At 42.0% G+C, this 24253-nt stretch overlaps 1 protein-coding gene across 1 annotated transcript in view; it reads left to right on the forward strand.

Moving 5' to 3' along the window:
• The first annotated feature begins 247 nt into the window (after positions 1-247).
• The window catches only part of LOC126252239 (uncharacterized), a 56526-nt gene continuing 32520 nt past the window's right edge, over positions 248-24253 (forward strand). The window contains exon 1 of the mRNA XM_049953112.1: positions 248-398. Within this exon, the coding sequence (XP_049809069.1) occupies positions 248-398 (151 nt within the window). The remainder of the gene's footprint in view (positions 399-24253) is intronic.

Raw genomic sequence — 24253 nt, forward strand, 5'->3', positions numbered from 1 at the left:
GCTCGGCCACAGCGGCTGGCTGTGCTTTTCTATTCTAATCGGTTTTTATGCATCCGGTACAGAATTACGTACGGAAGGACACTTGGACGTCAGGTACGGGCGAGTGCTAAGGAGAATAAAGAGCTGCCATGGGTATCATTCCATTTGTATATAGGAAGCGGTGTGCTTTACAAGCTCGACAGTGAATCCAAGTCTGATGGAAAGCAGAAGAACGGGACTTTGTGCTGCCGGGTGGGCCGTCGCCACGATGCAGACTGGCTGGCCAGAGGACAACACAGCGAGACGCAGTCGTGGTGCTAGCAACGCAACCTCCACTGTTCCCCCGGTGTACCCCCTGGACGGTGCAATGTTCCCTCAGGTTAATGACAAAAACCCTTCCGGCAGTGTGAGAGGTTTCAGTGAGACGCTAGTCTGAGTGTGCAAAGGCGTAGGCTCTGATCGCTGATAACATCTTTAGAAATGATAACAGAAATAAACCGTGCTGTAACGTCATTGCTTGGGTGTTGGTTTGCCATACCGACGCCGAGAGAATAGGATGTTTTCCCTTCTTCCTTTTTATTATCATTACGGTGAAATCGCGCTGGCGGAAAAAATCACGTTCTGTCATTGATAGATAGCCTTTGACGTAGCTTCTCAGTTCAACGTTTTAGCCTGAAAAAGGCGGTAAAAATATAAATTGGGAGAGGAGAGCTTACGGCGCCGCTAGATGGAGGATCAAAGACATTTCAAGATTATACCACTGGCCAGTGTTGGTGCCAACCTGGATGAACATCCAAAAATTTTAGACACACGAACAACTGTCGCCAGCCGTGGAGGAGAGCATTTTGTGGATTCGCAAAGATTCGGGAGCAGAGTGCAGAATAGGACGTTTTGTGTAGATTCTGTCTTGGAGTCTGGAGCAAGATTTATTCTGACTCAGACTTTTGGATGCAGAGATTCGGAGATGGATGGATTCAGAGGATCACACACAAGCCTGGCAGAGACGGAGACCCCTTTTGAGTTATGCCCACGCCTACCACCGCTACATATGGTAAGAATACGCAGCACGACGGGGATGCATAGCCTCAATAACTATTTAATTTGTATGGGAATGGTGAACCGTCTATCGGTCGCTCTGCTCCAGTAATATGCTTGTCTTCATTTACTGTCATCTTCCCACTTTGCAATCACAGCATACCTGTCATGAAACTCTGCCATTTAGTACCATGATAGTGAATCATCGTAACGAAACTGCCACCTCTGTCTATCTCAGAACCTCGCCAACAACTTACTGTCATTACTATCAGCACCTATGTAGTACTGGAATTGAAACTATTTGCAGTGAGTGTCTAATGCCTTCGAGACTTAATGTGTCAACCGTGGAATAAATTATAATCATCATTTACCTTTCATAGTCCATGAATCATATCTGCATGTGTAGCAGTAACAGACAGTTCAGTAAGACGCTCTCAGGATACGGTGCTCAGGGTTCCATAATAGATCACTTTGTATTAAATTCTGTTGAGTAACTTAGATAATCAGCACTGGCTCCTGTGGAGTGATCTGTCGCCGTAACTGTATTGGTCAGTCCAGTCAGGTCTAAAATCATATGACTCGTGGCTTCTCGCATTTTTGGTGTACCCTGCTCAGGATTTGATATCATGCAGTACCTTCTGGTCGCAGTGAGAAACTTACAACATAATGTAGAGAGACAGGCAAGGCTTTGCTCCGCGCGAATTTTAGTAAAAAATAAGAGCATATGGTAATTTTTTCAGTTACAATATAAGACAGCAATTGCGAAATAAATAACAGACGCACTCCTTCTTTTCGACTTGTATTTCATTGCGTGGATATTTTTGTGACTGATTGTGCTGGCACCACCACCTGCCGATTTTAGTACGGTGTTGACCACCATTGTCATATTTTGGAAGGGTATACTAATATTTGTGTGCCTTATGTAGAAAAAAAAATCTGAGAGGTATCTCTTAAGAATTATACTGCGGCAGTGAAAAAAAAAAGCTGGTATGATTTGGGTGCTAAGTTACACAACAAACACATACACGAAGCTAGATACGTATGCTCAAAATTGTTGTATGGGCAAATCAGCAGAAAAGATAGATGGAGCGGGAAATACGAGAATAGAAGAAAAGATGGACAACGTGATGTGTCAGATTGCAAGAAAAATAGAGAATATCGTAAACAGAGAGAATAATGAATCAAAGAGGTAAATAGAAGATAGTCATGTCTATCAACATGATGAAGATGAAAGTAGTTTTGGCGAAATGGGCATTTACTTTACAAATTCAGAACCTAGCCAATCTGTGGAGCAGAGTCTTCATGAAAGAATGGAGACAATTGATTACACTAAGTAAGTCAACCAGAAAGACGTAAGAGAGAAACGAAATGGCAATGCACGAATACGTGGATTTTATTGCAAAAATGGAATCTATAAACAAAGAGACCCATCATAAAATGAGAAGGACCTAGACAAGCAGGATAGGAAGTGAGAAAACGAAACAGACGAGGAAACAAGTGCGAAGAAACTAGAGGAGTGGATAGGGCAACTGTTGATGTAACTGTAATGTAGTAGAGGAAAGGCAAAATGAACAGAAAAGAAGGTAGAAGAGGTGAAAAGATGTATAAATACAGGACAAGATCGAGTAGACAAAGATGAATGACGTACTAGATTGCAGCTGTGTAAGGCAAAGAATGATTTGCATGTAGCGAACAGAAATATTGTTTGGAGAGAAGTGCCTAATGAGCGTACAGAAACAGAGAGCACAACCTCGGTTCGAACAGGCGAGACACAGGACGTAAGTTTGGTGCAGGAATTCAAAAACAGCAGAGACAAGCAGAGCAGCTATCAAAAAGGTACAACAGATTGAAAGCACTAGAGATGGGCGTGATGGCTACGAACAGTAGAAAGGAGCAGATCAACTACTGAGCGTCACACAGAAGAGTTACTGATTATGAATAGAGCTGAGGTATAGTACAGGAAAACGTGGACAGAGTGACCATATCGGAGTTGCAAGGAACAGTGTAGAGTCCGAAGCAGGGTCATTCTGCCAGGCAGAGAGATACAGGCTTAAGCAGTTTGTTTACAAACACTACATGTCAGTACGTAAGTACCATGTGTTCAGGAATAAAAGGAACAAGTTCAGTCCCAAGGCTTGAATTGAACAGTTCAACAATTTAAATCCACCTTCATGAACATTATTCGAGGGAGAACTTGCCATGACTATGGCGCCATCAACACTAAAGTGTCCATCATATCGCGAGTTCAAGGAGGCGTTTTTAGCCAACTACTGGCCCAAAGAGAAGCAAGCATGAGTTAAAAAAGAGATTGTTATGAGATGTGGTAGTGAAGGATTAGGACTGTGGCGTTCAGTGAAATTTTTCGAAGAGATGCTGCCAAAGAATCAGTCCTTTGATATATCTTGTAGGGTAGAGGAGATGGTTAGGTTTTGTTCCCAAAGACAAAACTGACAGTACCAATATATTCTGATTTGACACTACAGTAATGACATACGCCAATATGAGGATCTTCTGCAGAGCATTGAATGTATCGTGGCGGTCACAAATCAAATTATCCAGTGGCTCAGGGACATAACTTAATCAGATCACAGCTACCACACCATGAACGGAGAAGTAATCAGTTACATTCCAACAGAGGCAGACATTTCATGCCTTATCTACTAAGCGATGGAGGATGGAGTAATTCGGGTGGTCATTGAGGGAACGGTTGCAACAGTTACAGTAATAACAGTAATACAGATTGGAGATGGAAGGTATGGCTTTGACAAGTGGTGGAATTCATTGAACTGTAAGAACCTGACCCATGTATGAACGCAATTGCGGAGCTGTCATCACAACAAAGATGAGATTGATTCTTGATTCATCAGTGCAGTTGAACAAGTTACCAACACACTTTGACAAAATGTGGCAGAATAAATTCGCCAGGAGACCTGCACAACGCTCACCAAGACAAAGTCTCCAAAATCTAACATCTTAAGTGATGAGAGGCTTGTACTCAAGAGGCTCTGGAAAGTTAGGAGCATCGTAGGGTTGCGAACAGACAAAGGGAACTCTACTACCGTTTTGCAGCAGACTTCTTATGATGAGAAAGTGCACCAACGTCTAGCGGAACTTGCTTAAAGACTTTTAGAATGTGACCCTACGGAAAAAGTGGACAAGAAGACCAGTGCTCTCTTGAAGGAAAGCGGTTTGCCTGATAAGGTCATTAAACACCAGTTCCGCCTAGACTATATGGACTGCCAAGCGTAAACAAAGAGGGAGTGGAATTGCTCCCAACTGTAAGCAACATTGGTGCATCAACATATACAACAGTCAAATACCTGAAGAAACTGGTGTTCCCGTATATGGGGAAGTGTATTCACACATATGAAACAACTTGGGGGACTTCTTGCAAAGTCTCAATCAACTACATATCAAAGAATCTGTTATAATGGTAAGTTTTGATGTGGTATCCCTGTTTATTGGGGAGCCACTGAAAGACTCGTTGGAACTGAATGCAGAGAAAATTGAGATGCTCTTCTGGACACTTTCAGGCATATAATGACCTCAGCTTATATGTTGGGCCAATATTACGAGGAGACATGCGGTGTAGCCAGTGGTTGCCAGTATGTTCTTGGAGAGATTTGAAGAAGAAGCGTTACGGACAGCTAGATACATGCCCAAATGCTTCTTCAGGTATGTGGAGGATCCTTTTGGATCTGGCCTCATGGTTGGGGTAGGCTCAATAAGTTTCTTGAACTTCTGAACTCAAGCCACCCAAATATTAAGTTCACCATGTAACTGGAAAAGAAAGGCCAGATGCCATTTCTGGATGTACTTGTCAAAAGGAGAGCACATAGCTCGTTTGGTCACAGTGTGTATTGCAAACCTACACACAGTCATTTACACCTGCAAGCTAGCAGCTGTCACCACCCAGTGCAGGAGAACGAAATTCTGAAGACATTGATTCAAGGAGCACACACCTTGTTAGATCCAGGTAGTATGGCAGTAGAAACAGCTTCTACGATTACTGTTCTGCAAGAATGTGTACATGGCGAAACAGATTCAGTAAGCCCTTCAACCAGCCATTCCGCCATATGGTCTAGACGAACAACAAGAGCCGGCCGAAGTGGCCGTGCGGTTAAAGGCGCTGCAGTCTGGAACCGCGAGACCGCTACGGTCGCAGGTTCGAATCCTGCCTCGGGCATGGATGTTTGTGATGTCCTTAGGTTAGTTAGGTTTAACTAGTTCTAAGTTCTAGGGGACTAATGACCTCAGCAGTTGAGTCACATAGTGCTCAGAGCCATTTGAACCATTTTTTTGAACAACAAGATGAGACAAACAGTGTGGTGTTTCTAGCCTACGCAGGATCTATTTGAAAACGTTTTCAAATGTGTGTGAGCTCCTAAGGGACCAAACTGCTGAGGTCATCGGTCCCTAGACTTACACACTACTTAAACAGACTTATGCTAAGAACAACACACTCACCCATGCCCGAGGGAGGATTCGAACCTTCGGCGGGACGGACCGCGCAACCGTGACATGGCGCCTTAAACCGCGCGGCTACTTCGCGACGCTATAATCTATTTCTGCCAGCATCAACAGGATTCTCGGGAAGCACAACATCAAACCAAAATAAGAGGGCTAAGGGTAAATGTGAAAGATGACCTGGCACTACAAGAACAAGGAATATATTATATACCTTGCGAATGCTGTATGTAGTACATTGCCCAAACAACTAGGACAGTGGATATCAGATGCAAAAAATATCAGCTGCACACTTGACTAGACAGGCAACTAAGTCAGTCATTGTCGAGCTCTCTCTGGAACTCAAACATTTGATGAACTATGGTGAAATGAGGTTTCTGGCACAGACTCCCAGATACTGGGACAGTGTTACAAGAGAGTCGATAGAGATAAAGGGGACAAACAACTTGGTAAATCGTTACACTGGGTACCAACTCGGTAGAGCCTGGAATCAAGCACTGGAGCTTCTGATAACTCAACTGGGACAGCAGAAGAACTCGAGAAAACGAAGAACTGAAGATGTGGTCATGGGAAACGAACCGCAGATAGAGCACCAGGCACACTAGACTGAAGATGGAACGTAGCAGGGCGCTTCTAACGGGAGCGGAACGCAAAGGGATCATCTGGAACCTCACCGGATCGAAAACGGAACCCCAGCACATAGACAAGGGACCGTAGTTGAAATACCAGCGCTCAGCCTGGCGCACCGCACTGAAGAGGGAACGCCTAAGAAGGTTTTTAGCGGGAGTTCACTGCAGAGAGAACACGTGGAATCTCAGCGGACGAAAACGGAACGCCAGCCCCACATAGGCTCTCCGGACCGAAGAAGGAACGCCCAAAGCAATTGTTAGCGGGAGCGGACCACAAAGGGATCGACTGGGACCGACTATGAAGAAGGAAGAACGTAGATATAAATACTGGACCTGTTCCACTCGGCGAGCAGTTTCAGATAGCACTGAAAGATGGACATATATAGGCAGACCAGGTATTTGTTTGCGGATGGTAACAGAGTGAGTGGAAATTTCATGTTATGAAAGCGAAGCAGTCGAGTGTGACACCTGTAAATGTACTCATGCTCATAAATTAAGGATTATGCTGATACACAGTGAAACAACGCTTTGGTAGGCCATTTGCGGGTTTAAATCACCTCGGGGTATGACCATGCGGTGCATTTGACCTGCGGTCGTCGCACGGTGGCGCTGGCAGCAGTCCACATACGCAGAGGTGTGTTGGTGTATGTCAGAGTACGGTACAGCGAGTAAGTGTGCAGACGATTTCAGACGCGCTAATGGTGACTGTGTGTTGAAAATGGCTCAAAGAACACGCATTGATGACGGTTGAGGGGTAGAATACTAGGGCGGGTGGAGGCTGGTCAAACACAGCAGGTCGTAGCACGGGCCCTCCGTGTGCCGCAAAGTGTGATCTCAAGATTATGGCAACAATTTCAACAGACACTAAACGCGTCCAGGCGCTACAGCACGGTACGTCCACAGCGTACAACACCTCAAGAAGACCGATATCTCACCACCAGTGCAGTGCCCGCAGACGGCCACGGTGTACTGCTTGTAACCTTGCTCTGGACCTTACCGCAGCCACTGCAACAGTTGTCTTCGGACACACAGTCTACAGACGACTGAAAAGACATGGTTTATTCACCCGGAGGCCTGCAAGGTGCATTCCACGGATCCGTGGCTACAGGAGAGCCCGTAGAGCCTGATGTCAAGAATACAGTACATGGTCATTGAAACAGGTTATGATCAAGGACGAGTCCAGGTATAGTCTGAACAGCGATTCTCGCCGGGTTTTTATCTGGCGTGAACCAGGAACCAGATACCAACTCCTTAATGTCCTTGAAAGGGACCTGTATGGAGGTCGTGGTTTGATGGTGTGGGGTGGAATTATGATTGGTGCACGTACACCCCTGAATGTCTTTGGCAGAGGAACTATAACAGGTCAAATGTATCGGGACGTCCGCCTTTTTAGGGGTGCAGTGGGTTCCACCTGCCTCCTGATGGATGATAACGTACGGCCCCAAGGAGCTGCCATCATGGAGGATTACCTTGAAACAGAAGATATCAGGCGAATGGAGTGGCCTGCCTGTTCTCCAGACCTAAACCCCCATCGAGCACGTTTGGGATGCTCTCGGTCGACGTATCGCTGCACGTCTTCAAGCCCCTACAACACTTAAGGAGCTCCGACAGGCATTGGTGCAAGAATCTGAGGCTATACCACAGCAGCTGTGTGTACGTGTGCATTGTGATCATATCCCATATTGATATAGGGGTACACGCGCAGGAAACGGTGGCGTTTTGTAGCACATATGTTTCGGGACTGTTTTCTGAACTTATCACCAATACCGTGAACTTACAGATCTGTGTCGTGTATGTTTCCTATGCGCCTATGCTATTAGCGCCAGTTTTGTGTAGTGCCACGTTGTGTGCCACCACATTCTGCAATCATCCTAAGTTTATGAGCATGAGTGTAGTATACTTAAGGCAGTGACAGTAGTATCTCTGAACTTGTGTATCTCTGGCTAAGTTGTAGAGCGGAGTGTAGTCGAGTACTGGACATGGAATAAGCTGGCAGAACTTTTAGCCTAATGTGTACTGGAGGAGGAGTTTGCTAAAGAAAATTGTTAGGAATGATTAATCTGTTGAAAGGACTTAGAGACGCAGCATTTATGGAACAGAGAGAATGGATTTGTGTAATGGATATGTTTTTAAGGTAATAATTTTTGCTGGCGCATACTGATGATTTTAGTTATTCTTGCAACAGAACAGTCCATCTCCCCACCTCAGGTTATGTCATTTTAGTTTAATTCATTTCAATTTGCATAATTATAAAAGCATTGCCTTGTAAGACTTTTGTAAAGCAAGTAAAGTTTTTGGTTTTCTGTGAGTTTAATGTTCCTGTGAAATAAGACCTTAAAATAAAGCACTCACATTATAATGAGCAGATTAGTACTATCATTTGAAATAAAAAGTGTTTTTTAGTATGAGAAAATCATCCCAATCTTTCTCGTAATAACTAGTTTTACTTTAGTATATTTCAGGTGTCGCGATTTCTTCATACTGTGCTGTTGCTGCTGATTATGCTGCAGATTTTCACGTGAGATTATTTTCACATTTTGTTGGTTCTTTTGTCTCTCATCTCACGTTTCCTTTGTGCAAAATCTAAGCATTTTCTTTTTAAAACAGATTTGTATGAGTTTCATAGTGTTCCTACGTAATTCCAGTGTTTCAATTTTTTTGGGCAGTGCACAGTTTGATTTTGGTAGCGGTTTTTGAGCTACAGTTTTGCTTTAATTTCCTGCACAGTGAATGCCAGTTCGTATTGTCTTTATGTAAATCTGTACACTGAGACGTGCTGAACGCAATAGCAATTTCAGTTCAACCTTCTTATAACAGAGGACAGCAATTTACTTCTGGATAAAAAGGAAGCTAACATTTCAATGCTCATGAACGTAAGAACGATTGAGTCACAACAAATAACTTTCACTTGTCTACCGCTACTTTGATTGTCCGCTGACAGACACATTTGAAAAGCAGTCAGGTAATTTTTTTTTTTTTTGCTGCAGCACACAGCACGGCGCATGTTTTATGTATTAATAATTTCACGTTGCTTTCGTTACAGCTATTATTTGTGTAACTGTAACGTGTGAAATTTTCTATGTTTTCATGTACTTGGCATGTGATGAACATTAATTATGTGTGACAAATATTCAGAACGTGTGACGAAGTTTCTTTATGTGTAAAACTCTGATTATTGGATTTTACTGTTAGGCAAGGTTATCGTCATATTTTCAGTTACTGCATTTTTTTAGAAATTTGTTCTTAGAGATAAACCATATTGCAGTTTTAGCATTTTTGGTAACGGCTGTCAATCTCACTTCGTTACAACAATGAATACCAGACGCATTTCCGCAGTGATTTTCAGCAACAGAACCTGACGCAACACATCGAAAGAGTGTCATTCAATTCATTTAATAATGAACAGTTACCGTTTAACAGCCGGCCGAAGTGGCCGTGCGGTTAAAGGCGCTGCAGTCTGGAACCGCAAGACCGCTACGGTCGCAGGTTCGAATCCTGCCTCGGGCATGGATGTTTGTGATGTCCTTAGGTTAGTTAGGTTTAACTAGTTCTAAGTTCTAGGGGACTAATGACCTCAGCAGTTGAGTCCCATAGTGCTCAGAGCCATTTGAACCATTTGAACCGTTTAACATCAGTACAGTAACTGACAAGTAACGTAATTTAACCGCATAACTATAAAGGGAAACGTGCCTACACCTGAAGTAGAACAAAATTCCGAAATGAGCAACAGTCATCAAACAGAACAAGAATCGCCTGGCGATAAGTCGCCAGTCTATTATTCAAAGAGTGAGTGATACGGATATGCAGCTGAATAATACAGATGTAGGTTTTGCATCGTTTATTTCCGATAGATCAGAACTTGTCACTATGCCGAACAATATAAATTCGGTTCAAAGCGTAACACTGATGTTCCAAACGCTACCTGAAAAACTTAAACACCTGCGAAAAGAATGAACACGCGAACAGATGAAACAAATGCAAGAACAAACTAATGCACAGTTTCAACAGTTGAGGAAAGACAGCAAAGAGTCACAAGAACAGCTACAAAGCTTATCAGGCGAACACAGGGAAGAAACAAAGAAATATTTTTCAACCAATGTTTGACGGTATTACTCAGCCATTACAAGTTGTAGGAAGCGACATTGAGTAATTTAAAAACACACAAAAACCGACCGAGCTGAAATAATGGCGAAAGCTAGCGAGGTCGTCCGCAGCGAAATTTTTACCGAGTGAAAAGAGCAAGCCCCATTATTACAAGATAATGTCAAAGAAACTACCAGAAAATTCGAAACCCTACACTTACGATCAGAAGTACAGAAAGAACAAGTAGATGAATTATGCACAAAAATGGCAAATTTGTCTGCCAACAATGATCGAGATTCCGATGACACAGTGCCTGTGCACTTCGCGTACACAGCCGAATACCAACATTTGAAACATTTCGAGGAAAATCAGTTAAAAATCAATAAACAACAAAAGAATGACATTGCAACTGTGCAGTCAACTTCCGCGCACTGAAGAAAAATTGAACAATAATAACGGTAGACAAGAGTCTATACCCAGTAACACAAGTCCACACGGTGAAAACCTAGACTACGATGGTAACTTACGGCGTTTGGGAGATTGCCAACGTGAACCGTTTCACATCTCACGACACGACACCGAACACATCGCTTGGCGCGGCAGTGAAAACGCTGCGCCAAGGCGCGAAGACACATTCGATTATAAACACTTCCTCACTGTACGAAAGTTCAGAGTCTTCCGAAATTTCACCAACTAAATTCATCCTAGGTCGTCGCTTGATCAATTTATCTATGTGTTACCACCAAATTGGTCCCTTGAACTCATGCTAGAATTCATGTGCTGATACCTATAAAATTAACTGTCAGGCAAAATGTGATCGATTATAAGAGATAGTCAATCAGAAGAGCACTTTTACCAGAAATTTCTTAACTCCATACTGGTCTGCATCAAAGCAGGATAGAATCAAACACAGTATAACCATGTTGCACAAGTTTGAACAGTCGGAATTCTCAAGTCCAGTAAAGTATTTCGAGGACATGATGCGACGAAACCAATACCTGTAGCATCCGCTCAGCCTACTTGAGTTAATTAGAATTTGCCTCACGAAATTACCTACATATTTACGTCAAATAATCTTGGAAATCAGGTGTAAGGACAATATAGAAGAATTTTTGAGCCTTTTGCAAGAGTTGGCAATAGACAGTGGTCATGTTCTAACAGGAACATTAGCTGATTTCAAGTCTGACAGTTCCGATTGCTCATACTCACGACATCACACTTGGAACAACGGCAGATCATATAATATATTTCATGGTAAAAACAATCACAGACGCGATCATAGACCCCATACTTATGACACGCAAGTCTGGCGCCAAATCAACTACAAAGACAGAGGCAATTTCAGAAACCACGATTCGAATTCTTATTCCGGAAACAAACCTTGTTTTGGAAACAATCATTAATATAATAAGAGCCACAATAATTATGAGAGACATTCATGTAATCAGAAATGTAATTATTCGGGTGAAAACGACACCTGGAGTAACCATGGAAATTCAGGCAACAACAAATATTACACTCCTGGAAATTGAAATAAGAACACCGTGAATTCATTGTCCCAGGAAGGGGAAACTTTATTGACACATTCCTGGGGTCAGATACATCACATGATCACACTGACAGAACCACAGGCACATAGACACAGGCAGCAGAGCATGCACAATGTCGGCACTAGTACAGTGTATATCCACCTTTCGCAGCGATGCAGGCTGCTATTCTCCCATGGAGACGATCGTAGAGATGCTGGATGTAGTCCTGTGGAACGGCTTGCCATGCCATTTCCACCTGGCGCCTCAGTTGGACCAGCGTTCGTGCTGGACGTGCAGACCGCGTGAGACGACGCTTCATCCAGTCCCAAACATGCTCAATGGGGGACAGATCCGGAGATCTTGCTGGCCAGGGTAGTTGACTTACACCTTCTAGAGCACGTTGGGTGGCACGGGATACATGCGGACGTGCATTGTCCTGTTGGAACAGCAAGTTCCCTTGCCGGTCTAGGAATGGTAGAACGATGGGTTCGATGACGGTTTGGATGTACCGTGCACTATTCAGTGTCCCCTCGACGATCACCAGTGGTGTACGGCCAGTGTAGGAGATCGCTCCCCACACCATGATGCCGGGTGTTGGCCCTGTGTGCCTCGGTCGTATGCAGTCCTGATTGTGGCGCTCACCTGCACGGCGCCAAACACGCATACGACCATCATTGGCACCAAGGCAGAAGCGACTCTCATCGCTGAAGACGACACGTCTCCATTCGTCCCTCCATTCACGCCTGTCGCGACACCACTGGAGGCGGGCTGCACGATGTTGGGGCGTGAGCGGAAGACGGCCTAACGGTGTGCGGGACCGTGGCCCAGCTTCATGGAGACGGTTGCGAATGGTCCTCGCCGATACCCCAGGAGCAACAGTGTCCCTAATTTGCTGGGAAGTGGCGGTGCGGTCCCCTACGGCACTGCGTAGGATCCTACGGTCTTGGCGTGCATCCGTGCGTCGCTGCGGTCCGGTCCCAGGTCGACGGGCACGTGCACCTTCCGCCGACCACTGGCGACAACATCGATGTACTGTGGAGACCTCACGCCCCACGTGTTGAGCAATTCGGCGGTACGTCCACCCGGCCTCCCGCATGCCCACTATACGCCCTCGCTCAAAGTCCGTCAACTGCACATACGGTTCACGTCCACGCTGTCGCGGCATGCTACCAGTGTTAAAGACTGCGATGGAGCTCCGTATGCCACGGCAAACTGGCTGACACTGACGGCGGCGGTGCACAAATGCTGCGCAGCTAGCGCCATTCGACGGCCAACACCGCGGTTCCTGGTGTGTCCGCTGTGCCGTGCGTGTGATCATTGCTTGTACAGCCCTCTTGCAGTGTCCGGAGCAAGTATGGTGGGTCTGACACACCGGTGTCAATGTGTTCTTTTTTCCATTTCCAGGAGTGTAGAATGACAGTCAGAAAAGAAATCTACGTGGCAGAACTGAGGAATCATGAAAGAATAATATATTTTTGGAACAAAGTTTTCGAAACCATATTTTAAATTCTAAGACATTTCCTGGTGCAGACGCAAACCTACAATAATTTATTGGTTACGAGCTGCGGTTTACAACTAAAGAGACTGTAAACGATAGCAAATTAAGGAAATGGAACTTGAATAAGTCAAGACCCACAGTTTTTCGATAATTTTAAAGTTACCGTAATGCAACGACTGACTGAAACAGAGGAAGGAATCCGCTAGAATACGAATAGATATCTTTGAGAGAAGAAGTGGTGAATGCAGCAGAGTACGTGAACGGGAAGAAGGTACAGTAGAAATCGTTAGATAAAACGTGATATATTAAATTTGACACAAGGGAAAATATAAAAAAGTAGCAAATAAAGTAGGCCATCGGAAATAGAAATGTCTAAATATGACGTTAACAGAAAGTCCAAAATTGCAATGCGATTTTGCTCTTGGAAAACATAGGGGAATGAAAAATGAGAAAGAACAAAGAAAACTTTGCTCAAAGGAGAAACAACTTTCAGGAACTCATTTGGCAAAGCCAGAACTAAGCAAATGAGAGAAGGCTAGAAAGTGGAAGGAATATGTAGAGAGGAGAGGGGGAGGGGTTGTACAAACTAACATAAGCACAATGTTAGATTCCTGTGAGATGTTTGAACACGGAAGGCAATACTGATCCTACAACTTAGCTAAGTAGATACACTGAAGAACTGCGAAACTGTGTTTATAGCATTTGCATGTTTAGAGAGAGGTTTTGACAATCTTAATTAAAACATTCTTTGAAACTCTGGAGATGTCATCGATAAAACACAGGGCCACAAGATTATCTACAACTTGTACAGAAACCAAACTGCATTTCTAAGACTTCAATGACTTGAAAGGGAAGCAGTAATTGAGAAGGCAGAAGTAGAGAGGATATAAAATGAAGACTGTGAATAACAACAAAAGCATTCTGAAAAAGAAAATTTGTTCACATCGAATATAAATTCTAATGACTGGGTACTATTTTACAAAGGTATTTGTGTGGAGTTCGGTATTTGTGTGGAGTGCAGCCTTGTATGTAAGTGAAACGTGGTCGATGAACGGTTCTGTCAAGAAGACAGTGGACGCTTTCAAAACGTGGTGATCAATAAGAATGCTGAAGATTAGATATGAGGATCGTGTAACTAAAGAAGAGGTACGGAATTAAATAGAGGAGGAAGAGGAAATTATGGCACAACTTTGACTACAAGAGGGGTAAGTTGACAGGACATATTATGAGGCGTCAAAGAGTGAGGACAAGAGGGTTGGGTAATAGTATTCTGATAATAATCATCTGTTGAAATGCTATTCTACTATTTTATCTATTAATGTAAGCAGTGAATTTACTCTTCCATGCACTCCTCTACAAAACATTTAAACCAAAACTGAAATCAGCTGAACACCAAATCTTTCAACCACTGTCTGACAACTACTGCATTCACTTTCAACTTTCTATAACTATCACTGGCTAGCCACACACACATACAGATATAAGGAGAACAGAAATAAAGAAACATTAGTTTTCAGCATATAATTCTTTAGGTTGGCAACATGTACATAAACAAACCAAACAGGAAGGGACATGAGGTGAACACACTGTAGTTACGACTTCAAATCAGTGTTTTCTGTAAAATGTCTACAGCTAGTGACAGAGAGAGAAAAAAAAAAGAACATGAAAATGTGCTTATGTTCCATAATATAAGTTTTAGTTCAACCTACAGCATGTGACCAGGTGAGGGGAAACGCAGATGTCTGCCAATAACTCGATTCACTGTAAGTAATCAGTTATTCACGTAAAAAAGATGTGAACTGTTTTATAATCTGCAAGTATCACATATCAAAATAAAACTGAATCATTCTAGAATCCACCGAATATCCTTAAAGTAAAAGGCGAAACGCGTCTTGAACCAATAAAGTACACTGGATAAAGAAAAAAAGTTTGTTACTTCCTAAGGAAATAATCAATAGCTGTAGATACTTAGCAAATTACATCTTATGGCATACCAGTAAATTAGTCTCGGTTTAACTTCTAATTCCACATGCTATTAAATACCGTTTAAAAAAATTCATCTATCCCTTCCGAAAAACTGTAGTTTCTTTCATATCTCGGTAGATAAACAGATTTAGGATATTTATCATGTGACGAAATACATGACTTTTTACAAGTTATCGTTTGCAAAAAAACGCTTTTCGATTTCTGAACCGTTTACGAAATTTGCAGTTGATACAACCACATGGTTTACGACGAGCAGGACGAAGTATCGGTCGCGCCGCAAGCGACCCGCGCACGGTCACCGCACAGCCCATCCGCCGACATATCATTCAATATCTCGAGAACGGTGGTAGCTATCGTTCTGCTCTCAGCTTTAAAAATAATTTCGATATGTTGACTAAATTTCATACGCAATAATGTATTACCTAAAATGAACTGTACGCAAAGTCCACGCAATGCGTTTTTACCTCTGCACACTCATTAAAATTTCGTGTAAAGGTTTACGTAAATGCGATACAGCAAGTAACCACGACTAATAACGAAAAGAAATTCGGTCCTTCATCGAGAGAAGATATCAGGCTGTAACATTCCCAAGAATCAAATTTTTCTACCGAGTCGTTTCCTTGGAATCGGATGATAAGTATTTCATGGCTGCCGCCGCGTCCGCGCCAGCGGTTCGGCGAAAGGTCGTGTGGCCCGGGGTTCCGTACCTGACGTCACGCTCAGCGCGTTCTGTGATTGGCGGCGCGCACCTGGAGCGCGTCACGCGGCAGCAGAAGCGGTTCGACATGGGCAAACCGCGACGCAGAGCCCGCCGCGCCGTGCCGCTGACGCCGTTTCCATGGCAACCACGCCGCTGACGCGCGGTTTTGACGCGCGGCAGCCCTAGTGGGAACCGGCCTTTAGAACACCGCCGCCTAATGACAGTCAGCGACAGCGTAAAAAAAAAAAAAAAAAAAAAAAAACAGTGACTCAGGTCCTGGCAGCTGAATGGAAAAGACTCTGCTACCGTAACTATAAACTTTTTGAGGTTCGAAGATATTAGGAACATTCTGTTCCAGGAAAACGAAGCTGGATAAAAACAAATTGCACACCCCGTAATCAACGTTTACATTGATAATAATAATTATACCGCAGTTTTGGACTCAAGTAGCGCAGTATCAGTTACCAGCGAGTCAGCATATAATAAGTGTACGAAAACAATACTTAGCCTGACTCTACTTCTTACGAAATTTAAAATACAGGATGTCATTTCGGGAAAAACTGTTGATGTTAAACATGAAACCTTGCTGGAATTTACTTGTCAGGTACATAGATTTGCTATGAACCTTCTCCTTGTGCCGTTGCTTTCTACACAAATAATTTTAGGTGTCAGTTTCGTTAGTCAATACAGAGCAGTAATGAACTTTAATAATGGTGAAAGTAATCTAACAATTTTGGATCACCATGCCGTTTTAAAATTTGAAGATTGGTTAAGTTCACAAGAAGAAATCAGCATTGTACTTACGTTAGCAATATTTGTAATATTTCCTTTAAGAATGGTCAGTTTCCTAAGTACTCAGTAGTAAATCCACTTTATAAAAAGGGAGAAAGGGATAATGTAGACAATTTTAGACGTACTTCTATGCCATCAGTGTTTGCTTAAGTTATTGAAAAGGCTGTGTATATAAGGATAATTGATAATTTTATTTCACGTAATTTGCTATCAAATGTACAATTCTGTTTTAGAAGTTGTTTAACAACTGAAAATGCTACATTCTCTTTTCTCTGTGAGATACTGGATGGACTAAACAAAAGGTTTCGAATGCTAGGCATAATTTTTTGATTTAACCAAAGCGTTTGATTGTGTTCGCCACAAAATATTGCTGCAGAAGTTGGACCATTATCGAATACGGGAAGTAACTCACAATTGGTTCACCTCTTACTTTAACGACAAACAGCAAAAGATCATTATCCCCAGTGTCGAGACTGGCTATGATGTGGGGTCTCAGTGGGGCATGGTTAAATGGGGGATACCCCAGGATCAGTGCCGAGACCGCTCTTGTTCCTTATTGATACAAATGGCATGCCCTCTGGTATTACAGGTGACAGATGACACTGGCTTCGTAGTAAAGGATGTTAGTGCAACTCTAGCACTGTTTCAAATAGTGCAGTTCACGACATAAGTTCATGGCTTGTAGAAAATAAACTATCGCTAAAACACAGTAAGACTCAGTTGTTACAGTTTATAACAAGCAAATCAACAAAACCCGACGTTTTAATTTCACAGAATGGGAATATGATTAGTAAAACTGAACATTCAGATTTCTATGTGTTCAGATAGAGAGTAAACTGCCATAGAAACCCCACGTTCAGGATCTTATTCAAAGACTTAATGCTGCCATGTTTTCTATTCGAACGGTATCTGAATAAGTGACCGTTCGACAGCGAAAAGTAGTCTATTTTGCTTATTTTCGTTCTCTTATTACGTATAGCGGTATATTTTGGGGCAACTCTTCCCACTGCGTTCACATAAACTTATGGCTTGTCTTTTTGGGCCCATAAACATTTTATTTTATCTGTTATTGGCTCTGAGCACTATGGGACTCAACTTCTGAGGTCATTAGTCCCCTAGAACTTAGAACTAGTTAAACCTAATTAACCTAAGGACATCACAAACATCCATGCCCGAGGCAGGATTCGAACCTGCGACCGTAGCAGTCTTGCGGTTCCAGACTGCAGCGCCTTTAACCGCACGGCCACTTCGGCCGGCTTTATCTGTTATTACTTCTGTTGTAATTTAATGTACTGACAATTTCCATGACCTTGAAGATTTGCTCCTCAATTTGGTCCTATGGAACTAGACGTGTAAAATAAAATAAAATAAAAATCAACCGCGTGTGTTTCCGGTATAATGATTCTTTTCACTGTTCACCCGATTCTGCTAACAGTAGCACAGCTTATCATTGTATAAACATCGACAGTTACGATCAAATATTCAATTTAAGTACACTAATCCAGCAGAAGACAGAGGAAACAGAGAATTGTGATGAACATAACAGGAAAAAACATAGCGAAATTTTACAAGAACTGCGGTAGTGTTTATACTTTGATCCAGCACAATCAAGGGATTTCAGACCTTTTTCAGGTGACAGAACACAACAAATTCTGTGTAAGACCTTATGTAACGCAGGTTCATTACCGAGAAAAGACAAAGGCTGAGATACAGTCGATGTTAGAAACTGGTGCTGTGGAACCAGCTGTCAACTCCTTCCTACAACAGTTCATTCCACGTCATTGCAAAAATAGATAGCGCAGTTAGGCCTCTTAGACTCGCATCAGATCAATACTGTCATTCTTCCCGACACCGAGAGACCCCAGACACTTGACAAATTAATAAAAAATTTCTATAGCATACAAGTATTGTCGTCTGTAGATTTACGCTGCAGTTTTTGGCAAATAGAGATACCTACTGACTACAGGAACTACATTGCCTTTTTATGCTTTAGTGTGTATTCCGTAAACTGCCTTTTGATTTAAGCTTTTAATCGGCAGCACTTATTCGTGGACTAAACACTATTCTTCCACACCAACTAAAGAGACACATCACCACCATCTCCGAAGATACGTTGATAGCACAACTAACTTGGTCAAAAAATTAAAAAAAAGTTAGAAAATTTATTGGACGTAGAGTGAAGATTCAGGTTTGACAGTAAACTTGTTGTTGTTGTTGTTGTGGTCTTCAGCCCTGAGACTGGTTTGATGCAGCTCTCCATGATACTCTATCCTGTGCAAGCTTCTTCATCTCCCAGTACCTACTGCAACCTACAACCTTCTTAATCTGCTTATTGTATTCATCTCTTGGTCTCCCTCAACGATTTTTACCCTTCACGCTGCCCTCCAATACTAAACTGGTGATCCCTTGATGCCTCAGAACATGTCCTACCAACCGATCCTTTCTTCTAGTCAAGTTGTGCCACGAATTTCTCTTCTCCCCAATTCGATGCAATACCTCCTCATTAGTTATGTGATCTACCCATCTAATCTTCAGCATTCTTCTGTAGCACAACATTTCGAAAGCTTCTATTCTCTTGTTGCCTAAACTATTTATCGTCCATGTTTCACTTCCATACATGGATGCACTCCATACAAATACTTTCAAAAACGACTTCCTGACACTTAAATCTATACTCGATGTTAACAAATTTCTCTTCTTCAGAAAGGCTTTCCTTGCCATTGCTAGTTTACATTTTATATCCTCTCTACTTCGACATCATCAGTTATTTTGATCCCCAAATAGCAAAACTCATCTACTACTTTAAGTGTCTCATTTCCTAATCTAATTCCCTCAGCATCACCTGACTTAATTCGACTACTTTCCATTATCCTCGTTTTGCTTTTGTTGATGTTCATTTTATCTCCTTCTTTCAAGATACTGTCAATTCCGTTCAACTGTTCTTTCAGGTCCTTTGCTTCTCTGAAAGAATTACAACGTCATCGGCGAAACTCAAAGTCTTTATTTCTTCTCCATGGATTTCTTTTGTTTCCTTTACTGCTTGCTCAATACACAGATTGAATAACATCGGGGATAGGCTACAACCCTGTCTCACTCCCTTCCCAACCACTGCCTCCCTTTCACGCCTCTCAACTCTTATAACAGCCATCTGGTTCCTGTACAAATTGTAAACAGCCTTTCGCTCCCTGTGTTTTACACCCCTGCCTCTTTCAGAATTTGAAACAGAGTATTCCAGTCAACACTATCAAAAGCTTTCTCTAAGTCTACAAATGCTACAAACGTAGGATTACTTTTCCTTAATATATCTTCTAAGATAAGTCGTAGGGTCAATGTTGCCTCACGTGTTCCAACATTTCCACGGAATCGAAACTGATCTTCCCCGAGTTCGGCTTCTACCAGTTTTTCATGCGTCTGTAAAAAAATTCTTGTTAGTATTTTGCAACCGTGACTTCTTAAACTGATAGTTCGGTAATTTTCACATCTGTCAACACCTGCTTTCTTTGGGATTGGAATTGTTATATTCTTCTTACATCGCCTGTCTCATACATCTTGCTCACCAGATGGTTAGTTTTGTCAGGGCTGGCTCTCCCAAGGCTGTTAGTATTCTAATAGATGTTGTCTACTCCCTGGGCCTTGTTTCGACTTAGGCATTTCAGTGCTCTGTCAAACTCTGCACGCAGTATCATATCTCCCATTTCATCTTCATCTACATCCTCTTCCATTTCTATAATATTGTCCTCAAGTACACCGCCCTTGTATAGATCCTCTATATACTCCTTCCATCTTTCTACTTCCCCTTTTTGCTTAGAACTGGGTTTCCATCTGAGCTCTTGATATTCATACAAGTGTTTCTCTTTCTCCAAAGATCTCTTTAATTTTCCTGTAGGCAGTATCTATCTCACCCCTAGTGATTTATGCCTCTACATCCTTACACTTGTTCTCTAGCCATCCCTGCTTAGCCATTTTGCACTTCCTGTCGATCTCATTTTTTAGACGTTTGTATTCCTTTTTGCCTGCTTCATTTACTGCATTTTTATATTTTCTCCTTTCCTCAATTAAATTCAATATTTCTTCTGTTACCCAAGGATTTCTACTAGCCCTCGTCCTTTTACCTACTTGATCCTCTGCTGCCTTCACTATTTCATCTCTCAAAGCTACCCATTCTTCTTCTACTGTATTTCTTTCCCCCATTCTTGTCAATCGTTCCCTGATGCTCTCCCTGAAACTCTGTACATCCTCTGGTTCTGTCAGTTTATCCAGGTCCCATCTCGTTAAATTACCAGCTTTTTGCAGTTTCTTCAGTTTTAATCTACAGTTCATAACCAATAGATTGTGGTCAGAGTCCACATCTGCCCCTGGAATTGTCTTACAATTTAAAACCTAGTTCCTAAATTTTAGCTTGCTTTATCTACAGAAAGTAGCTTTCGAAAACTTTATCTAGAATTCATTACTTGACATAGCAGAAGAACAAAATTAAGATCCCATTTGGAATAACGTCAAAGAAAAATGGAAACACAGGAGCAGCAATCAGACAGTTTTATTTGGTCAGAACAGTGTCCTTTTTAAACGTAGCACTGTAAATTGTACACTTTGCGTGGTGTGTATCCCAGAGGAATTTGTCATGAAATTGATATGGTACACGCACTTAATTTACGCGCATTTCGGACCACAGAAGTATTTCCACAAATTACGGACCACGTGCTACTTTAACGACAAGGATGAAAGAATATGAAAAGTACTTGTGAATCTTAAGCTCTGTCAAAAATCTAACCTTTCCATCATCTCACGTTGTGCCTAGTTTCCAGTCATACCATCCAAGCTAAAAGAATTAGCAGCCATAGATTTGCTAGGACCACTAATTACATCCAGAAAAAGTTTTTCTTATGTTCTCTTTGCAGTAGAGTTGACATATAAATTTGTATCACTCACCGCTTTGCATCAAGCTTAATCTAAAACAGTGTCCAAAGCTTTCATTAAGAACGTTTTACACATTGCAAGACGTGTTGACAAGGTGATATCAGATAACGGTCCTCAGTTTCGATCCAATGCTTGGCTATGTACATTAAAAAGATACAAGCTCCAGCCAATATTTTATTTCGTTAGATTTTCCGCATTCAAACCTATCAGAACGTATAATGATTCTGTTGCCACTGTCGACATAGAAACTGGGACAGAAATACCACATATCTTAAATAAGCTTCCTCATGACTCAACTACTTTTCCACCAGCCATAAGTGTTAAAGAACCTACAGCCGCCAGACAAAACAAAGAACTGCTATAGTTTCCACAAACCAGAAAATTATGTCAGAAAGACATAATACAAAAAGCGTTAAAAGAAATATTGCAAATACAACCGAAAAACTTAGGAAACCTCATAACATGAAGGCACAAGTCAGCAAATAGAACAAAGAGTTTCACCAGATCTCATCCGCTATAGAGAAAAAGTAAGTCCTTTAGTCACAAATTCTTCCTTCTCTACAATGTTCCCTACAGAATTAAAAGAAGCACATCGGAATGCAATCCATGCACACTATGTACATGGAAATCCAAAGAAATTCACCACACATAAAGCGATTTGTTGACTAGATATTATATTGGCAGTACCTGGTACTGTAGAAAGTGATAAACGGGGTGTTCAAAAAGTCTCTCACCCGTATGATTGCTAGCCGCGCGTGCCGTATGCCGCAGTGAATATACCGAAATGAAACTCAGTGAATATTTATTGAATACTCATTTTTATTTACAAATTTTCGTATTAAATGTTGAAACTATCCCCCATGTTGCTGAATATATATTTCAGTTCGTCTAATCATGCTTTCAAAGCCTTTTAACTACCACGGATAACCGGCCGCGGTGGCCGAGCGGTTCTAGGCGCTTTAGTCTGGAACCGCGCGACCGCTACGGTAGCAGGTTCGAATCCTGCCTAGGCCATGGATGTGTGTGATTTCCTTAGGTTAGTTAGGTTTAAGTAGTTTTAAGTTCTAGGGGACTGATGACGTTAGATGTTAAGTTCTAAACACAAGCTGTAACATTTCTTCTGTAAAGTGGATATTGCAGTTTTCAATTCATCGATGGATTTTGGACAGTTTTATAGACGGATGCTTTCACTACACCTCAGAAGAAAAAGTCAGGTGGTGTTAGGTCAGGCGATCGTGGAGGCCAAAGTCCCTGTGAAATTATGCTATCACCAAAAACATCAGCAAGCAGTGACATTGTGAGCAAACAGAATGGCCCACATCCAGAGTGCGTGTGGTAAATGGTTATTGTATGGTAAAAAGAAGGGGTGATGTTGTTTGTGATGGATATTTAGCACTAGCGTAATTGTAGACGATAAGGAACAAGTGTTTTGCTTTAAAAGTAGTTAAATGAAGTGGAGGCTTAAATGATAAGTGTACTTATAAGTAATGTGCATGATTGGACATCCAATCACAGGAGTAAGATCTGAATATGACGATGCTTTTTTGCAATATAAATATTTTTCGTTACATGTAAGTAGAAGTGTTAATGCCCACGGTGGACAGAAGGGAGAGAACATATAGAGATGGGAGAAGTGTACACACTATGCATGTCTCCTCTTATGGTTGCATAGAAATGTAAGGAGGCCAGCAGTAGTTGACCTGAGAGACCACATGGACCATTGTTTGCAGTAGTGAAACGAAATACATGAAGTTTATCCTTCCAGTCCATGTAGCTAAAAGGTAATGCAGTTGCAAAAAATATTATGGTGCATTGGTGTCATGTTTCAAAGATATTCAAGATATAAGGTAGTATCACCAGAATGACAATGCTGAGAAGGGGCAGCCCCACGTATGGTAGCGAGGATAATATGGAAATGACAGGAGGCTTAATGGAATGCAAAGAGACAAGGAGGAAGTATGGAGATCCATATGTCCAAGCGGAAGACCAATCTTAGCATAAAAAATTAATTTGCGTCAGATGATGGTAACCTCTTCGGCCGGCCGATAAATATGACCGAGCGGTTCTAGGTACCTCAGTCTGGAACCGCGTAACCGCTACGGTCGCAGGTTCGAATCCTGCCTCGGGCATGGATGTGTGTGATGGCCTTAGGTTAGTTAGGTTTAAGTAGTTCTAAGTTCTAGGGGACTAATGACCACACCAGTTGAGTCCCCTAGTGCTCAGAGCCATTTTGAACCATTTTTTGACCTCAGATGTTAAGTCCCATAGAGCCATTTGAACCCATAACCTCTTCTCTTGTATGATAATAACTACACAGCCTTAGAGACATGAATGAGGACGAAATTGCATGTATGTAAAAGATGGGTTGTATAACTGCGTGGGTCATTAACCAGTAACAGATCTACTAAACACTAATCTACTAACGTGCGTAGGATATCCACCAAAGCTGAAATAGCATTAAGTTATAAAAAATGTATGTAAATGTCACTGGAAGATAATAAGTGTCAAAATCAAATACTGAAATTGAGTAACGACGAGCTGTAGATTAATAAACGTAACAAAATATATGTTTGTCATCAAGAAACTTGTCAAGCAATATGGAACTGTAGAACAGCCACGTACAGATAAATAAGAAAAC

Source organism: Schistocerca nitens, chromosome 4 (assembly GCF_023898315.1).
Source record: "Schistocerca nitens isolate TAMUIC-IGC-003100 chromosome 4, iqSchNite1.1, whole genome shotgun sequence".
Taxonomy (NCBI): Eukaryota; Metazoa; Arthropoda; class Insecta; order Orthoptera; family Acrididae; genus Schistocerca; species Schistocerca nitens.